Source organism: Engraulis encrasicolus, chromosome 6 (assembly GCF_034702125.1).
Source record: "Engraulis encrasicolus isolate BLACKSEA-1 chromosome 6, IST_EnEncr_1.0, whole genome shotgun sequence".
In the NCBI taxonomy this organism is placed as follows: domain Eukaryota; kingdom Metazoa; phylum Chordata; class Actinopteri; order Clupeiformes; family Engraulidae; genus Engraulis; species Engraulis encrasicolus.
In genome coordinates, this window is record NC_085862.1 from 43202900 (window position 1) to 43222097 (window position 19198).

The 19198-nt window shown below is 46.2% G+C and overlaps 1 protein-coding gene across 2 annotated transcripts in view; it reads left to right on the forward strand.

The window, feature by feature from the left end:
* agbl4 (AGBL carboxypeptidase 4) overlaps positions 1–17791 on the forward strand; it is a 548994-nt gene extending 531203 nt beyond the window's left edge. For both annotated transcript variants that reach the window (XM_063201695.1, XM_063201696.1), the window contains exons 11-13: positions 494–656; positions 16984–17080; positions 17190–17791. In XM_063201695.1, the coding sequence (XP_063057765.1) occupies positions 494–656; positions 16984–17080; positions 17190–17289 (360 nt within the window). In that variant the 3' untranslated portion in view covers positions 17290–17791. The remainder of the gene's footprint in view (positions 1–493; positions 657–16983; positions 17081–17189) is intronic.
* The last annotated feature ends 1407 nt before the right edge of the window (positions 17792–19198 follow it).

Genomic DNA, 19198 nt, shown 5'->3' on the forward strand with positions numbered 1-19198 from the left:
CCTGTGTGCGTGTGTGTGTGTGTGTGTGTGTGCGTGCGTGTGTGCGCGTGTGTGTGTGTGTGTGTGTGAGAGAGACCGAGAGAGAGAGAGAGAGAGAGAGAGAGAGAGAGAGAGAGAGAGAGAGAGACAGAGAGAGAGAGGCAGACCGACAGACAGACGCAAAGAAAAAATAAAACAACATAGTCATCATGTGTGATGTGTGTCATGTGTGTCATGTTTTTTTTTTCCATCAAAATATCTGCATGTTCAATACTGGCGATATGAAGTCGATGAATGCTAACGCATCTCTCATGTACAGTGCGGACGACAGTTGCACACACATTGCATTCTGTTAGATTGCTAGATGACCAATTGTGTGTGTGTGTGTGTGTGTGTGTGTGTGTATGTGTGCGTGTGTGTGTGCATGTGTGTGTGCGCACGTGTGTGTGTGTGTGCGTGCTTGCATGCTTGCATGCTTGCTTGCGTGCGCGCCTGCGTCTGTCTCCATATGCAGTCCAGCACATCCTTCAACAAGGACGTGGTGAAGGCGGGCACGGGCCGGCGCTTCCTGGGCGGCCTGCTGGACGACTCGTCCTACTGCTACACGCTGGAGGTCTCCTTCTACAGCTACCTGATGGCCGGCAGCTCCGCACCCGTGCCTTACACCGAGGACACCTGTATCCTTTCACACCTGGACACCTGGGCACCACCTGGGTGGGCGCTCATCAACACCTGTGTGCGTGTTTGTGTGTCTCTCTGTGTCCGTGTGTGTGTGTGTGTGTGTGCATGTGCGTGTGTGTGTGTGCGTGCATGCGTGCGTGTGTGCGTGTCTGTCTGTCTGTCTGTCTGTGTCTTTGTGTGTTTATGTTACAAACGTTTTCTTTGTGGGTACACGCGCGCGTATGCACTTCTGCAGTCTGAATGTGGGGTGCAGAGTCATTTTAGTCCTGTCTAGTCCCCTTCTTGGGGTTCTTATATTTCCCCTTTGCCTTACTTTGTCCGTGCTGATAAAGAAACTCATTGATACTCTTTTGGCTCCACAGAGCAATGACTGGGGCTTTGTCAGGTACTATTGCTCCTGTGATATGTCATTGTCAAGCAAGCCCTCAAAGAATCATAAAGATACATAAAGGGTGTGGTTGAGGCCAGTGTCAGATGTGTCGCGGGTTGGCCAGTCACTGTGGCACAGTGTTCATAGCACTGATACCATAAATGGGCAAACAGACAAGAGGGGCACAAACAGCCAAGACTCAGGTTCCAACCCAGACTGGGGTCACTGCTACCCACAAACCCCTCCCCAGTTCTCTCTTCCTCTTTCCTTCTCTCTACCTCCATCTTCACTGTATTATCAAGTAACGTCAAATAAGGTTTAAAAAAAAATGGTCTGAATGTCATGTGTTTCTCTGTGGAGCTCGTATAGACCACCAATAACAGCCCTGCCAACAACAAGAACAAAAAACGCTGATCTCGTCAGTGCCTTGGATCTTCTGCGACAAAGTGCCACAAACCTCATCATCTTTTTGGGTTTTTTTCTTTGCTATTGGTTCAGCCATATTCTCAGTTCAATGCAGCCTGTGCATAGCAGCTAGAGAAAATGAATACAAACTTTTGATGTTCTTTGGAGATACTATAATAATAATAATAATAATTTAGAGATACTATAACACAGTGGAAAGACAATAAGCCAGGACTGGAATGGTCATCTGGCATACAGGACATTTTTGTTGTTGTTTCAAAAATGTTCCCTTTAGAGGCTGGCCCACAATTTAGATGGATGACCCATTAGTGTATTCTGAATATATACAGTGGACTTAGGCCATCATTATAGTATTGCTCAGGGTTGAGGGGCTTGGTCCATATCAAACAATGCCCGGGTCGTTTTTTGTTTTTTGTTTTAGTCTAGTCAGAGATTAGTCTTAGGGGTTGTTTATACATACCCAAGTATTTTGATAAACGTAGACCTTTCCCTTCGTTTGTGCCTTTTGTTTACAAACAAACAGAGGTTTTTCCTCTTAAACCGAAGCTTCAAAAAAACGCAAAGTGGAGATTTTTTTTTTAAACTCCGGCATTCGTATATAAACAGGGATAAACGGAGACTTAAATGGCGTTCTCCTTTCCACGCACAGGCTTAACGAATTCAGGACAGCTCTCAGACGCATATTGATGCATATTTGCCTATGTTGTGAACTAAAATATTTTGGTAAGCGTAGAGAAGAAAAATTTGTATCAAAATACCCGGGTATGTATAAACAGCCCCTTCGTGTAGCTAGAGTATAATAGGTCCAGCCCTACAAGAACCTCATCAGAATCAGTGCTGCAGGGTCTAGAAGGTAGAAGATTAGTAGGCCTAGAAAGATCCAGAAAGGAGAGCCTTGGCCTCCTGGTCCTTCTCTTTGTGTTTGTGCTTGTATTGGAGACCACAGATGAAAAAAGTAGCCATTATGCTAATCCTATCATATTTACATCTATGTATTCTTCCAAATACATACAGTGTGTTCATTGATATACATGGTCCCCCTTTCAAATAAACCATAGACCACCCGATCCACCATTCACCATTACATAAACCGTTCTGCCCACCCGATCCACCTGTTCTGCTCATTGAAAGATGCGGTCCTTTTTCTCCTTCCCATGATTCCTGTGTGAAGAACCAGGTGTGCTAATTTGAGGAGAAGGCCGTTCTCTTAAATACGGTACTTACTTTTACATAAACCCCAACATAGCATAGGGCATTCTATTATTAGTTTTCTGTGTTCTATACAGAGCGCAAATGGACGCACGCACGCACACACACACACACACACACACACACACACACACACACACACACACACACGCACACATGCACACACGCACACACACACACACAATCCCCTCATCGGGACACTCTGTGGCAAACTTTTTCTTTTGTTCCAAGCTTTAATTAAAGGTGGAAGTGAGCAAAGAGTAGACAAAAAAGGCCTCCCAGGTGTGTGTGCATGTGTGTGCGTGTGTGTACGTGCTTGCGTGCGCGCTTGCGTGTGTACATGCGTGCGTGTGTGTACGTGCTTGCGTGCGCGCTTGTGTGTGTGCATGCGTGCGTGCGTGCGCGATCGCATGTGTGAGTGTGTATGTGTGTGTGCGTGTGCGTGTGCTTGTGTGTGCGTGTGCGTGTGCGTGTGTGTGTGTGTGTGTGTGTGTGTGTGTAGGTACATTTGAGTGTATGTGTGTGTCAGCTGAGATGAGAAAGATGTAGCTTTACTACCCTCTAGTGGTGAGAGGGTGAAAAAGGCTGCGGCTGCTATTCCCAGGCCTCTATGCCCCGGGTCTCTTTATCGCTCCCCTGTACACAGTCATGTCCCCTGGCCTGGCAAGTCAGAGCTTAACTTCATCTCATCCAGAATGTCACATACAATATATTATTGAATTGGCATGTTTTTTACGTAGTGTATGAAAAGAAACATTGTCAAAACATTACAGGAGAGTTTTGTTAGTGTATAATATTGATAGTGACGGAGGCATCAGTACAACGTAAATAGGAATGTATCAGTTTAGCATACTAGTAGATGAAGTCTTATTTAGCATTTCAAATTCAATTTATTGTGATTGTGTGCATACCATGCAGTCTCCCACTCGGGGCTTGAATTTGTAACCTCTCAGCAACTCTCCAACAAGGGAGCACCGGCGGAAACACTGAGTTAAAGGTCTAGTGGCCAATAGCTCAGGGTTGCATTTCTCGGAAACATCGTCGCTAACTACATCAGCTAATTTGTTGTTTGCAATGCAATTTCCCCACTGGCAACTACCCAAGTTGCTAACTGGCAAACAACTGCGTTCGGGTCATTTCACGTGAAATCAGACGCTTTGGGACCCGACTGATCCGGATTTCAATCATACTTGGTGTGCCTTTTTAGTAGCAAGGTAGTACCCGAGAACTGCATTGGTTTGAATCTGACACTAATATTAAGGGAGAAACAGACTAGGAAAGGTTCACATTTTAGGGTAGGACACTATACATTCAGCCTTGAATATATCAGTCAGTGTTAGTCACAAAAAGATGCCTGTGGTATTGTTTGAAAGCTCTTTTCTGGCTCTACATATTACACAATCAGCTTGGAATACAACAACTCTCAGAATATGAATTATGATAAATTGAAAAATTAAAAATTGAATATCTAAAAGAGCAATATTTAAAATGGCCCGTTCCTTGTCCAAACGTAGCCCGCAATGTCATTAGCAACACCTCAAATGCTGGTGTTCGGTTCTTTATTCATTTCAGAGAGAATTTGACTCACAAATATGGCATCATACAGACCACTTACTAATAATATGGTAATAACATAGTAGCATCACATGACAAAACAAAAACAAAACAAAAATGGTCAGTTTCCATGGTCCCAGGTTTCAGAAACTAAGGCAGATGTCCATTTATACACACCAAATGATGATATGTGAATGTTTGAACATTCCTTCTCTGTGTACCTGTGTCATCTTCCCTTTACCGTACTTTAAAGAGATAATCAATGGCTACACTCTCATTTTGTACTCTTCCAGTGCATTTGAAGCAGCAGCTGTGTCTTTTGTAGATAATGTATAAGTACGTCCCGTTGCAGTTAGGTTCCACTACCAGAAGCACATCCTGATGATCCATGACATGTCTATCTGGTCTGAAGGGAAAAGTGAAGGATGGAGATGGTCCATGAGGATGCAGTTTCAGTTCAGTGCTCAGCATACATTCCTCAACACATGCTAGCCACCAGTTGCCATCATATACAGCTACAACATACCCTTTGATGCTTGAAAATGTAACACATTCCTTTACTGAGCTCACTCTTTCAACTCCTTCTCTGAATGCGGAAAATGGCCAAATGTCCATTGACAATGGGCAGAAGCTGTGTAGTGTTTGAGTACCTGGAATAGTTCTTGCAGATTCAAACCTCTTCAACAGGTTCTCAGCTTCATGATGGTGCATCTCTCTCAAGAACATCCATTGCCAGTTTGCCACAACAGAGATGTACCATCATGAAGCTGAGAACCTGTTGAAAAGGTTGGAATCTGCAAGAACTATTCCAGGTACTCAAAAAACTACACTGCTTCTGCCCATTGTCAATGGACTCAGTGGAAGTTAGGCCATTTTTCAGCATTCAGAGAAGGCAGAGTTGAGAGAGTGAGCTCAGTAAAGGAATGTGTTACATTTTCAAGCATCAAAGGGTATGTTGTAGCTGTATATGATGGCAACTGGTGGCTAGCATGTGTTGAGGAATGTATGCCGAGCACTGGAGAGGTGAAACTGAACTTCCTGCATCCTCATGGACCATCTCCATCCTTCACTTTTCCATTCAGACCAGATAGACTTGTCATGGATCATCAGGATGTGCTTCTGGTAGTGGAACCTGTAACTGCAACGGGACGCACTTATACATTATCTACAAAAGACACAGCTGCTGCTTCAAATGCACTGGTAGAGTACAAAATGAGAGTGTAGCCATTGATTATCTCTTTAAAGTACGGTAAAGGGAAGATGACACAAGTACACAGAGAAGGAATGTTCAAATATTCACATATCATCATTTGGTGTGTATAAATGGACATCTGCCTTAGTTTCTGAAACCTGGGACCATGGAAACTGACCATTTTTGTTTTGTTTTTGTTTTGTCATGTGATGCTACTATGGTATTACCATATTATTAGTAAGTGGTCTGTATGATGCCATATTTGTGAGTCAAATTCTCTCTGAAATGAATAAAAAACCGAACACCAGCATTTGAGGTGTTGCTCATGACATTGCCGGCTATGTTTGGACAAGGAACTGGCCATTTTAAAATATAGCTTTTTTAGATATTCATTTTTTTAATTTTTCAATTTATCATAATTCATATTCTGAGAGTTGTTGTATTCCAAGCTGATTGTGTAATATGTAGAGCCAGAAAAGAGCTTTCAAATAACACCACAGGCATCTTTTTGTGACTAACACTGACTGATATATTCAAGGCTGAATGTATAGTGTCCTACCCTCACATGTGAACCTTTCCTTGTCTGTTTCTCCCTTAATATTAGTGTCAGATTCAAACCAATGCAGTTCTGGGGTGCTACCTTGCTACTAAAAAGGCACACCAAGTATGATTGAAATCCGGGTCGGTCGGGTCCCAAAGTGTCTGATTTCACGTGAAATGACCCGTTCGAGAAATGCACCCCATCATCATTGCATTTGTATGAGCCTTCGGGAGGGCTGTTAACCAACATTCTACTCCCAAACTCTGCTCAGCCATAGAACAATGAACATTTAAATGTATTTTGGGTACATCTTCAAATGTTAAGTGAGAAAATGCAGTGTAACTTCATGCATATTTGACCAGTATGCAGTACAATAAAAGATCATTGTGAATTCCACACGCTAAAGGTTCATACTGTATATCCAATTGCAAGTCATCTGCTGGCAATACAATATTCGGCGTCTCAGCTACATTCATTAATGCTGAGTTACACAGTGGGACAGAAAACCCATTATGCATCGTCTTGGTTCACGCCTCGGGTAAAATAAATATACATTTTAAATATACCGTACACATTTTCATTTTTATTAACACCATAGGGTAACGGTGAGGCAAGTGCGATTGTGTGTGCTGAGCGCCCTAAAGCAGGCTAGTACCGTACAGTGTGACAGTCCCGACTCACCAGAGCTCCCTAGAGCACATCATGCACCACAAACAAACATACTCATCCACGGTGTCTCCTCGGGCCCCGCTCCTGTCACTGTACCTCCATAGTGCTACGAAGGGGAGAAATGCAGTCTTACTTTAACACTGAGAGAGTAGTCTGGGACAAAGTACACTCTAGAAGATGTTAAATTGACTCTCTAAGTCAGGGATGGGGAACTTATGTCTAGAGGTCTTATCCGGCCCCGGCTTACATAATCTAATTATGTAGTTTCACATGAAATATTACATGTTTTGTAGAGAAATGTTAGAAATTACATTTGCAATACAATTAAGTTATATTTTCAGGGGACCTAGTGATTGTATATGCCTAAAGTGCAGGGGGAAATCCTGGTTTGTGTTCATTGTACGGCCCTTGGCCCTTGAATTTGAAGTGGCCCCTCGAATGAAAAAGGTTTTCCGCCACTGCTTTGATTGTTGAATCATCTGTAATGTCTGCCTGGGCTCCCCTCTGTCCTTTCCCGATTTGAGTACCCATTCTATTGCACTTTTCCGAGGCGGAAGCTGGAGTTTCCGACAATCGAGTTTCAAAAGAATGAGCCATAATAACGTGATATAATTGGAAGTATATAGGAAACAATGATATTATTCTATATGTGGAGTTTAGTCTTCTGTACCCCCTAAGCTAGTTTGCCATCCCTAGTGCACCTTTTTCTCATGCTCTATCTAGATCTCTTCCTCTAGCTTCTGTTGCTGTATTTGTTATTATTACAAATTTTCAAAGTACCGCACATACAGTCGGCTCACATACCCTCACTGTAGTGGTACGTGACCACAGTAGCAGGAGACGCATGAGATGGTTGGGGAGGTGACACACACACACACACACACACACACACACACACACACACACACACACAGACACACTCACGCCCACACCCACACACGCACACACACACACATATCCACACACACACATATCCACACACACACACACACACACACACACACACACACACACACACACACACACACACACACACACACACACACACACACCAACAAACACACACATTACACACACACACACACAGAGGAGGTGCGTGTTTGCAGCCCCCTTGTTGTTGTGCTCCTCTCTCTACTGTACTGTATGTGTTTGTCTCTACCTCTACCTGCTCTGCGCTCCTCCTGCCGCTGCTGAGCCTGCGGCGGGTGGCCAAGATGGATGAGACAGGGTATTAAACTAAATGGCACAGCATTTTAATAGTTATTACACTACAGGGGGAGGCGGAGGAGAAGGGGGATGTGGAGAGGGCTGTGGAGAGGGGGCCAGGCTGTAGTAGAGGGGTGATGGGGTGGTTGGGTGGGGACTGGGATGCATGCAGGCACTGGGGTGTGTGTGTGTGTGTGTGTGTGTTTGTGTGTGTGCTGTGTATGCGTGCGTGTGTGTGTGTGTATGTGTGTGTTTGTGTGTGTGTGTGTGTGTGTGTGTAAGTGGTCTCGGTGTGTGTGTGTGTAAGTGGTCTCGGTGTGTGTGTGTGTGTGTGTGTGTGTGTGTGTGTGTGTGTGTGTGTGTGTGCGCGCGTGCGTGTGTGTGTGTTTGTGCGCGTGCGTGCGTGCGTGTGTGTGCGTGTGTGTGTGTTTGTGAATGGTAGGAGATGAATGTACCGCAGCTGAAGGTCAGACATAAACAGGCCCTGCGGGCTAGCAAGACTCAGCCCAGGCCCACTGTAGGGCCCCTGACAACCGGGGACCGGGGCCACTGACAGTTTTGTCCAGGCCCAGGAGGGGCCCCTCCACCTCATACATAAAATGTAATGAGAACTCAATTCTGGCCTCCCTCTCTCCTTGGGCCCGGGACAACTGACCCCTTTGTCCACCCTAGACGGCCTCCCTGCTAGGAAGAGACATGGTGGTGGTGGTGGTGTGAGTGACGCTGGGTAGGTGGGTGTAGATTGGTGTGGGTGGGCCCGGCCAATGGTGTGGTGGTAATGGTAGTGTAAGTGGGGGGTGTGGGTGATGCTAGGTGGGTGGGTGGCAGTAGATTGGGGTGTGGCCAAGGGGTTGTGGTTGTGAGGTGGGGGTGGAGGTGGTGTCTGGTGTGTGGGTCAACATACAGAGAGGGCAGCGGGGACTTTGTGTAGAGCAAAGATTGGGGTCAGGCAGGGGAGGGGAATCAGCCGTGTCACGTTAATGTGTGTGAAGTGTGTGTGTGTGTGTGTGTGTGTGTGTGTGTGTGTGTGTGTGTGTGTGTGTGTGTGTGTGTGTGTGTGTGTGTGTGTGTGTGTGTGTGTGTGTGTGCACGTGTGCGTGTGCGTGTGTGCACGTTTTCTTTTCCCTCTCTAGTTTCAATCGCTCCTGTGGCACAGGCTCAATCGAGCGTGCAAATCAACAAAGACCTTTACGTGTGGCACCCCATTTCGCAGACAAGGGGGAAAAAATCACATAAAATACACGTAAATAATTACCTGGACCTAAATTAATGTCCTTTAACCCCCACGACCGCCACCCAACCACCCCCTTTGCCTTCTTGCATGACGACCTTTGCCCACCTCTCCCTCCTTACCTTTTGTACATGTTTCTTTTGCTCGATCTGTCTTTCTCTCTCTCTCTCTCTCTCTCTCTCTCTCTCTCTCTCTCTCTCTCTCTCTCTCTCTCTCTCTCTTTCTCTCTCTCTCTCTCTCTCCCCTGCAAACCTGTGTCTCCTCCCCATCTGTTTCATTATGGTTGATTGACAAGCTGTGAATTGTAGATAGTGAAAGCAATGGGTCTAATATATCCTGTGGAATTATTTATCCCCACAGATAATTGAACACTAATGTGCTGTAATGCCACTGTGCTTACCCTGTGGGCGGTCTCGCGGTGTCTACTTCCAATTTTGTTCTTTTAGCCAGCAGTTAGTTCTTAAAGCGGGGTCAACATGTTCCCCAGGTCCTATGTTCCCCGCTACCGGGGAACTTAGAACCTTTTTTTCAAAAAAGTTCCCCGATGCTTCCAGGTCTTTTTTGGAAAAAGGGTCTTAAGTTCACTGGAACATAGGACCTGGGGAACATAGGACCCAGGGAACATATAGGTACGCTCCCCTTAAAGCGCTAGGCAGCAGTAGCATGCTATTCCAGGTCCGCAGTTTTAGTTTGACTCTTGCAGGCTCTTGGCAGTCCACACATATACTGTCGATACGATACGTCTTCTCCTGTCTGACTCGCAGCATTGGTTTGGGGAAGGTGATCAGCATGTTTGTCATGATTTTTTTTTAAAATCAGGTTAGCTAGTGAAAAATTTAATTGAAATATTACGAAACGTGGTCTGCTGCTGAGAGAACAAGGCTGTTTTTGCCAAATGCTATCTGGCTAGACCCGTAGTCTTACAGCAGGGGCGCTTTTGCTTGTCTACTTATGTTCCTCAACAGTGTTATGCACAGGCCTTACCACCTCATAGATGACGCCCTCCTGACATGACGTGATGATGCTTATTTGGGTAGTGGGTAATATCCTGCAATATCCTGTAATATGTGTTTTGACTGTATGTCCTCTGTCCAAGGAGGGATGTGCAATTCCGAGGTTAGACTTGTCAGCGCCTTTTTTTTATAAGGCAGCCGGGCCGTCTGAGCTGTACACACACAGCCAGATCTCCAGTAAAGGTGAGAACAGGTGAGGGGCTGAGTGAAACTGGGAGCCTGTTCAAAACCCAGCTTGATGCTCCTGACTAAAGAGGGAAAAAATAGAGTGTGTGAGAGAGAGAGAAAGACACAGAAAGAGTGAGACCAAAATGACTTTGAAAGTTTGCTGGAGAGAGTGCAACCTCAAGGCCTCTTTTCCCTGGTTAAAACTTTTCCTCGTCTGCTGCTTTCCTCCTCCGCTGCTGCTTTTCTGCGGTCGGCGCTGTTTCAGTCGAAGGTCACCGGCAGACTCTTGATAAGGCCAGAGCAGGATGGGTAAGATGGCTGTCACGTGACTGAATCCCAGCCCTGGTTTTCTGGGAGCGTGTGGCACCCTGCTGCCCTCTTTACAGTCGTGACAAGCAGGGAAACCGACCAGGGTGGGTAAGTTGGCCCAGGAAGAGGGGGGTGGGGGTTGTGCAGAATCGGGTCCCCATTAGATTGTATGTATTGAATGGGAGGGCCTTTCAGATCACTTTGTCCCAGACCCAGCCAAAGCCGTCAGCAGCCCTGGTGACAAGCAGGCCTTCTCTTTGGCTGCTCCCCAGCTCTTGGAGGAGCAAGAGGAGAACCCAGGGAGACAGCTATAGCGAGCTTGCTTCGTGTAAAAGGGGCTCGACGCTCTCCCTTCTCCTGTCCTTTTTTCCCAGCTGCAGATGTCTACCCCAAGACCTTTTATCCCTGGGCCTCGTTGTAGAAGTCTCTCTCAATCAAACGCGGACGGGCGGGCGATCGGACGTTGTCAGGGCTCGTCGTTTTCTGTTGCCGCTTGGCTGAGAGTGTTGTGCCGTTGCCGTTCTCGCGCCGTTGCCACAGACGTCCCGCACATATAAATTGATACCGCATGAGCACAATGTGGAACTGGACAGCTCCGTGGCGCCTGCTGACTCCCGACATCAATCACGGCATTATGCCAGCTGGATAGGCTGACACCTCTCCGTAGCCCCTAGGAGATCTGACAACGGCGTGTTATTGACGTTCTGAAAGTGTGCGTTTTGGAGAGAGAGAGAGAGAGAGAGAGAGAGAGAGAGAGAGAGAGAGAGAGAGAGAGAGAGAGAGAGAGAGAGAGAGAGGGAGAGGGAACACACAAGTGTGTCAAGAGGGCACTCTTGAATCCAAAAGCTCCTAATTGAACATTTCAAGCTCCACTGGCATTGACAGGCAGTTGATGGACAGTGACAGCTATGCAAATCATAAACCTGTGGATCAATTAAATGCACGGCCGTCACCGTGGTGCTGCATATGAGATGTTGTTTGTCTGATTACTTTGGTCTTGTTTTTTCCCTCTTCTTTTCTTCTTTTTTTGGTGGAATTTATTCAGATAAGTTCACAGTAAAGTTTCTGAAAGAATGAAAGAGAGCATGTTTTTAATCTGACATGTTCTACAAACTATTACATGGCAGATCTGATTATATTGCTTTTACTTGAGATTGTTTATCGTTTACATTATTATGTACTCTCAATGACTTGAAGTCATTATCATATAAAGAATCGGTTGGGTGAACAATATAGGATATATATTCTGTATGTGCCTCAATGGATAGCATGCAAATGGTTTGGCCATAACATTGTCGTCAGGAGAAATAATAAACAAGTAAGACATCATGTCGTGCCTGGCAGTGTGCGGCTGCCATATCGCCACATTTGTCCTACAGGAAAAAGGAGCCAAGGTCCTCCGAACATTGCTTATGCTGCGGGGTTAAGAGAAAAAAAACAACAACATGGTCCCTTTGTGCCCGCCTGTTTACCGTTTTAATTAGCATTGTTAATTGGGCTCATTGTGACACCCCGGTGACAGGCCCTGTCGCTTGACAGTATTGATGGCAGTGATGTCCCCTGATTTGTCTGCTTGTTAGCAGACGGCCCGCTCCAGACCACGGTGTCATGTTCCCTGTCACTGGGGCATCATTGTCCGTCCGTCTGAGCCTCTGTCCTGAGCGTGGCGCGCGTTGCGTTGCGGGCGCGGATAAACAACGGCGCGGTAAACAAATCATTTGTCGTCGTCCCCCTCCCAGTTGAAGGCGTGTGGCTCCCTTGTCTCAGCACCTCGTCTCCCATGGCGGCTCGTCCTTGAATGACAACAAAAGGCGGCTATCGATCTAATGCGCTCGTTAAGATACTGCCCACCACCCACCACCCCTCTCCTCACACCTCAATGACAAAGGCCTCTTCAACCCTTAGTGTCCAGACGATCCCTTCGCTTCCTTCCTTTAATAGTGCCCCATAGGACCGGGGCCGGATTACCCATAAGGTCCAGCTGCACAGTGCCCAGGCAGGAGCACCAACCATTTATGACCAGTGAGGGGGGCATCACAAGACACAAACTTCAAAAATATTGTTTCTAAAGGGGGCACCAGTGAGGTGTAGTGCTCGGGGGCACCGCATTGTCCTACTACGGTCCTGCATAGGACTTTGGCTGGGGCTCAAATGGCTAGGGCACTGTAGGGATACGCCGGGGACCCGGGTTCCATTCCGGCCCAAGGACATTTCCCAATCCCGATCCTCCCACATCTCTCTCTAGCACTTATTTTCTTGTCTCAATTTTCACTGCCATATCACAAATACAAAACATAAAAGCCCAAAAAGTCGTAGATGCCACAAAGCACCTAGAAATGGGCTCCTTGTTTCTGTAAAACTCAAACTCAAAATTTGAAGGTCGTCGTGCTGTCAGTGCAGAACACAACACGCGGGGGCCCAAGTTTGCTTGTCATCACATTCTCAGCATTGAGGCTCAAATTAGAGGAAGATGACCTGAGAATCTGGGCTGCTGCCCATGGTGGTAGGAGAGAGAGAGAGAGAGAGAGAGAGAGAGAGAGAGAGAGAGAGAGAGAGAGAGAGAGAGAGAGAGAGAGAGAGAGAGAGAGAGAGAGAGAGAGAGAGAGAGAGAGAGAGAGAGAGAGAGAGAGAGAGAGAGAGAGCTCAGACTTCTTAGAAACCATGCAGCTAATAATCTATCTTGTGCATTAGGGCCACACTGCCTGGAAAGATATGTTGTTGGTGGTGTTGTTTTGTCCTCTAGATATTTCTGTAGACTACACTGAGGTCTTCCAACTAACTTTGGAAACATTTGCATACAGCCTAGTTTGAGAAACTGTTTACAGAGGTTTCGCCTTGACCTGCAAAACAGTGAATTATCTCCTGATATTTTAATTCGTAGCTATTAGCTTATAGTCTATAGTTTATATACATATAGCATAGGAGATAAAGCATACAGCATGTAATATAATGGTGTCTGTGTGACTACAAATTCTCAGTGTTAGCGGACATTTTTTTGCATTCATAGTGTTTCACCTGCACATGTGCTGCATGTTAGACTCTCAGAATATCGTATGCACGGTACAGTAGTATGTAGTAGTTCTAAACTGGATGTTATGATGTTTTTTTAATTTATTTTGCTGTGCTCACTTGCAGAGAGTGGTGGCTGTGCCAGAGATCGGCTTGAAGGTTAGGTTTCCCTCAATGCCCCATGATTACGCAACACCTCTCACCTCCCCACCTCGCCATCACCAGCAGGTGAGCTGGCCGGTGTTTTGGAAAATTTCCGTGCTCCGCGGCGTGCGCCTCAGATGGTGCGCTGCTTTTTGGCAGGCCCCCACTCCATCCTCCCTCTGCCGGCGGGCTCCCTTCCTTCCCCGTCTGCGGCGGCGGCTTCCATCGCTCTTGGCCCCTCGCCAGCAGCCAATCAGAGCGCTGGAGTGGCCCCCGCGTGCAGCTGCGATGCAGATGAAGTCTTCTCTCCTCTCCACGCCGGCCGTCCATCACGCGCCTCCTGTAATAGATGCGAGATGTGACATCACAAGCTGAGAGGGCCATCTGCACGCCGCGGGCCCCCGCGCTATTTCTGTCATTTGCTCGGAGCACGCGGAAAACACCACCACACACCGCCAGCCGCACTTTCTGGCCATCAAGGGGGCGGGGGAGAAACGGCAAAAAAGTTTTGCCCGAGGTCAGAGAAGAGATGCCAAGGATACAGGGTGGTGTCTTTTGGGTAGGGGAGGACGAATACTAATGGTCATGAGGCATGAAAGCAGTAAATCCGCTGCTGCTATTTAGAATTTAAAGCTCCTCTGAGGTGGCGGTTGAGAAATGCCTCTCAGAATTATTACATGGAAATATGTAGTGATGAAAAATCTATAACCAACCAACAAAACAAAAAAAACCAAGGGCCATTCTTCACTTCCAAGGCATTGCGCCACGTCTTCCATTAGACTACATCTCACTCAGGTTTGGCACCTGACGCCGCTGTTTGTCTTCAGGCCTCCGCCTAAAAATAGGACGGAGGCAGAGGTTGCAACGCCCCAAACAGATGGGGTGTAAATACTGGCAGAGTGGGAGCCGTGGTGAGAGACAAGCCCATCAGCCCGCTGGGTGACGGATGGAGGCCCAGGGTGGCACCACATTACCAGGCTAAGGTGACTGAACCGGAGCGGGCACAGGGTGCAAAGGAAAAGGGCGCGAGGATGTGAGGAAGTGAAAAGGAAGGAAGGAAGAAATGGAGAAATGAAAGAATGAATGAAAAGGGAGAAGGAGGGCTGGCACCGAGAGCAAACTCTTAATCAGCGCTCATCAAGTGCTCCCCTGTCAACCGCCCAGACGTGTAACTTAATTACGAGCCCACTTTCGCCTTCACACCTACTTTAACTTTGCCAACAGTTCGGCGGAGACAACAGAAAGTCACCTGTGAGCAGAGTTGGCTCCGAGGCAACATTAGTTTACTCTAACAAAGATTGCTCACTGGCCCTTGCTCCAAAGGCTGCCCGGGGTTGGACACGCTCAATGCACCGCAAAAATGGACGGTTAAAAGCAAATAGCCTCGACTTTGTTTCTTGTTAGGGCAAGTATAGTTGATGGTTGTTGTTGTGCAGTTGGAACGTGAGCTGAATGGCTTGCAGTGTGTGTGTGTGTGTGTGTGTGTCTGGTGGTGTGATGGTGTTTTGTAGGCCCTACAATGGGGTAACCAACACTGGCAAGCCAAGACTTTCCAGACACTCAGTATTCATAGTAGGTATGTCGGTTGTTTATGGGTTAATGGCTGTGGATAATGGAATTTCATCTATAAGCTCACGATTTATGTTCCCCGCGTGATTTTGACTGTTGGGAGAAATTGGAAAAAATAAAATATAACAAATGACAGAATCCCTTCCTCCTCAGTATTTCTTCTCGGGGCTCGTCCTTCAATCATGTCGCGCTGACAGTCCGACAGGTCATATCTGAACATCAAAAATGGGGCGACAGGCAGAGGTGAGGGATTAAATCTCTGTGTCAATTCATCACACCGCCATTGCACACCGTGTGGGGAGGACCATGCATACGACCGCCGCCACACCTTCCACTGGAAAATAAGCCTCCGCATGCGGCCTTGGCTGTATAAGAGTATGCATTATCTGTAGTGGTTAGGGGCTTGTTGCCGCACTCCGGCCCGATTAATAAAAGTGATTCATGAAGAGACCTTTCCACGCTAGTGTTTTTCTGGAAAGCCAGAAAATGTTCTATCTCACCGGGGCGAGCGGCAGATAATCATCTCCCCTGCCCTCGGCATTGTTTCCTACCCATTTCAACCGAGACGATGGCGGCGGCCGACGCGACGCACACCTCTGCACATCACAGCCTGTTATCTTCACAGCTAGGCTACTGCGCCTAACAACGTGCTCTAATGATGAGCTGCTGGAATTTATCAGCGCGACTCCATAATGCCACGGATATGCACCGGGGCTGCTCCGAGGGAACTCACATGAATTTAAATAAATCCTGAAAGCCAAGTCTAGCAAGACATTTTTTGCAGTTTGTGATTTTTTTTTTTGGTTGGTGCTGGCCTGACCAGACATATTGCAATTCACCTTCAGTCGAGCACAAAGCATTCCCTCCCCTCTCCCTTGGTTGTTTATCCCTTCATTTATCAAAGTTTCACGTAATGGCTGGTTGTTTACCACAAGTAGTGGTGAGAAAGATATATGTATTAAATTATTTCATAATGGTGGAATGTCCAGAGCAGTCGTAATTTAAAGCCACTGAGGTTTGCTGCTAACATCACTGTGCCTCCCTGTGTGAAATATATGGGTGGGCAGTTGATAGCTTTGCTGAGCAATGAGCTTTGGTCACACTGATATAGGAAGACTGGCCTAAGCAGGGGTAGAATTAATAGGGTGGGCAAGCAGGCATTTGCCCCTGGGCCCTGGAAGAACCTCCCGTATTGGTGGTGGGGCCCAGTGGCGGATCAATTGCATACAGGGCTCCAGGACAAAACACTGATAGGGCCCCCTTTAGAGCCTGCCAAGGCCAAGATAGGGCCCCCACTACCAATAAGGGAGGGCCCTGGGCCCAGGGGTAAGAGCCCCACTTGCCCCCCCTCAGATACGCTCCTGGTGGGGCCCCAATTATGACTTTGGCAGGCTGTATGGAGGGGCCTCATCAGTATTTTGCCCCAGGGCACAGGCAGTTGTTCCACCTCTGCCTTTTGGTCGTCTTTGTCAACAGAGGTGCCTCTCACTGATTTGCTACCAGAGTTTTAAATAAGTGAAAAACAAATGCATTGATATGAAGCCTTTTGAATAGCTTTTCTGCACTTTTACTTCTTCTTTACTTGTACTTTCGAAATGGAGCCCTTGAATGCGGTTGCCCTTTTCTGACTTGTTTGTTGACGTTTGTTTGTGTGCATGTTCATTTTGACATTTATTAAATTCAGTTTCACGGGCCTTAACCAGCTACACCTAGATATGAAACTGGGCAGAAATGTTGCCCGCACCTTTCTGGATTACTACAGACTGAACAACCTCCTGGATGACAGCCAACCCAGAAATCATTTCAACAGGTGTTATAATTGATCCTACAGAATCATCCATGCGTAGTGTGTGTGCCTATATTACATGGCCTTTTCATTTGCAAGTGAGTGATTACAACCTTTTTTTTCAACTTCACAGCCTACATGAATTACCCAGTGGTCGCCATGGGAACAATAATGGCAACGGAAAGAACCAAGATGGGGAGAGGAAGGTCCACGGACTGAGGGGCAACTGTTAGAGCCTGAGGCATTCGCAGTTCAGGCAGCCAACATGAACATAATAAATGTTACTCTCTTACAAAATGGCTTCCTTGAAGGCAAAAAAACATACAGAAATATCAGTGCTATATAATGGCTTACAAACATACAGTATCTACAACTCTGACAATAAATGCAACACTTGTGCTTTAGTGCATGTAATGTCCAGCCTGTTCAACAGGCCACTTCACTTGGAATAGTAAGGCAGCTCATTTTTTCATTTTATGTTATTGTTGTTTATATTTTCTGCACTGGTGGCCTTTGATTATTAATTATTAGCCTAATGAAGGACAGTGTGTTTTCACTTTTTGCCTTTAATCTACTTGAAATTCATCTTGACATGTATGAACTCATTTGTTTGTTAAATGCATGACTGTGTTACAGTATTTCTTTATACTTCCATGTATATGTTATGTCAGTGAAACTTTGTTTGAATTGCGCACATTTCATGCACTGAATGATTATTATAAAACGCTGTATTTCTTTAGGTCTGCATTTTGTTCACTGGAATAATTAAATACATTCTTTTCAGATATGAAACAACAAAATGATTGGTTTAATAGATCTTTTGTAGCATAAAACAAGTACTGCATGATAGTTTGAAGTCAGGGCCCATGCTGTGACTTGATGAAAGGCCTGACATTGAAACGTTCACTTAACTGTACCCAGGGAAGACGACAGTAGGGACAAAGGGGGTCCGTTCGTCACAAGGGGTCAGCATCTGTCATAAATGGTGATCCACATGCTGTGTAAATGGGACCAAAACATGCAAATGGATTTAAAGAATGGCATTTTTAAAAAATATCCGTATACATGTGTAACCAAGGCCTTGCTGGATAAAAAACTAACCAACCAACACATCTTCATCCCACTGCAAGAGAAACACTCTTGTGCATAAGCCTACATAAAAGCATGTCCCCTTAACAGACTAAAAGAAAAAAATACCATTGGCACAATGGGCCGAGACTGCAAATGGTCCAGGCAATCAGTCAAGGCTGGCATGGAGAACAACGTGTATTTTTCAGGCCAGTCATTTGGAATAAGCGGAGCAATCAGTCAGAAACGGCATAAACAAATGACTCCAGTGTTTTACATGGGAGACAAGAAGATGGAGGAAGCTAATGGGACTGAGGGAAAGCATCCATCTAAAGATTATTTTACTAGATACTTACGTCAAGGATGCTCTCTATCTCTGCCCTCCTTTTGTTTTGTTTTTTATTAGCCTATTCCAGACTGACACACACATACACATATTATATGTGAAGTTTCCCTGTCTCCCTATCCTTCACCCCCTTCTGCCTTTCTCTCTCTCTCTCTCTCTCTCTCTCTCTCTCTCTCACACACACACACACACACACACACACACACACACACACACACACACACACACACACACACACACACACACACACACACACGCCCCACAAAACAACTCTTCCCTCCACAGCAAGCACCGGTTTCCAACTGTGCTGTCATTTCTACTGGTGATGACCCAATATTCTGATTTTCTTTGCTTCACTAGCTGCCTGCAGTAGGTTACAGCTTAATTGTCTCATGTATGGAAGAATGCTGCTCGGCATTCCTTCCCACAGTATGTTGATTGTTCACTCTCCTCAACAATGGCATCTCTTTTGGTGGCATTTCTTGTCTATTGTGCATCGGCCTCACACAAGCTAAAATCATCCTGATTCCCCCACAAGGCTATATAATTTCACCAAAGTGCTGTTTCAGGGCTTCCCATTAAGCATAAGATTTAACTTCACAGCAGGTGCCTAAACTTTTGCCTGGTTAACACCAGACCTAATTCAGATCGAAACGATTGTGTAGAACTAAAGGCAGTATGGGAGTTCCCAGGCTACCTAAACTTCTCTCCTCTCAATAATTTGTGTG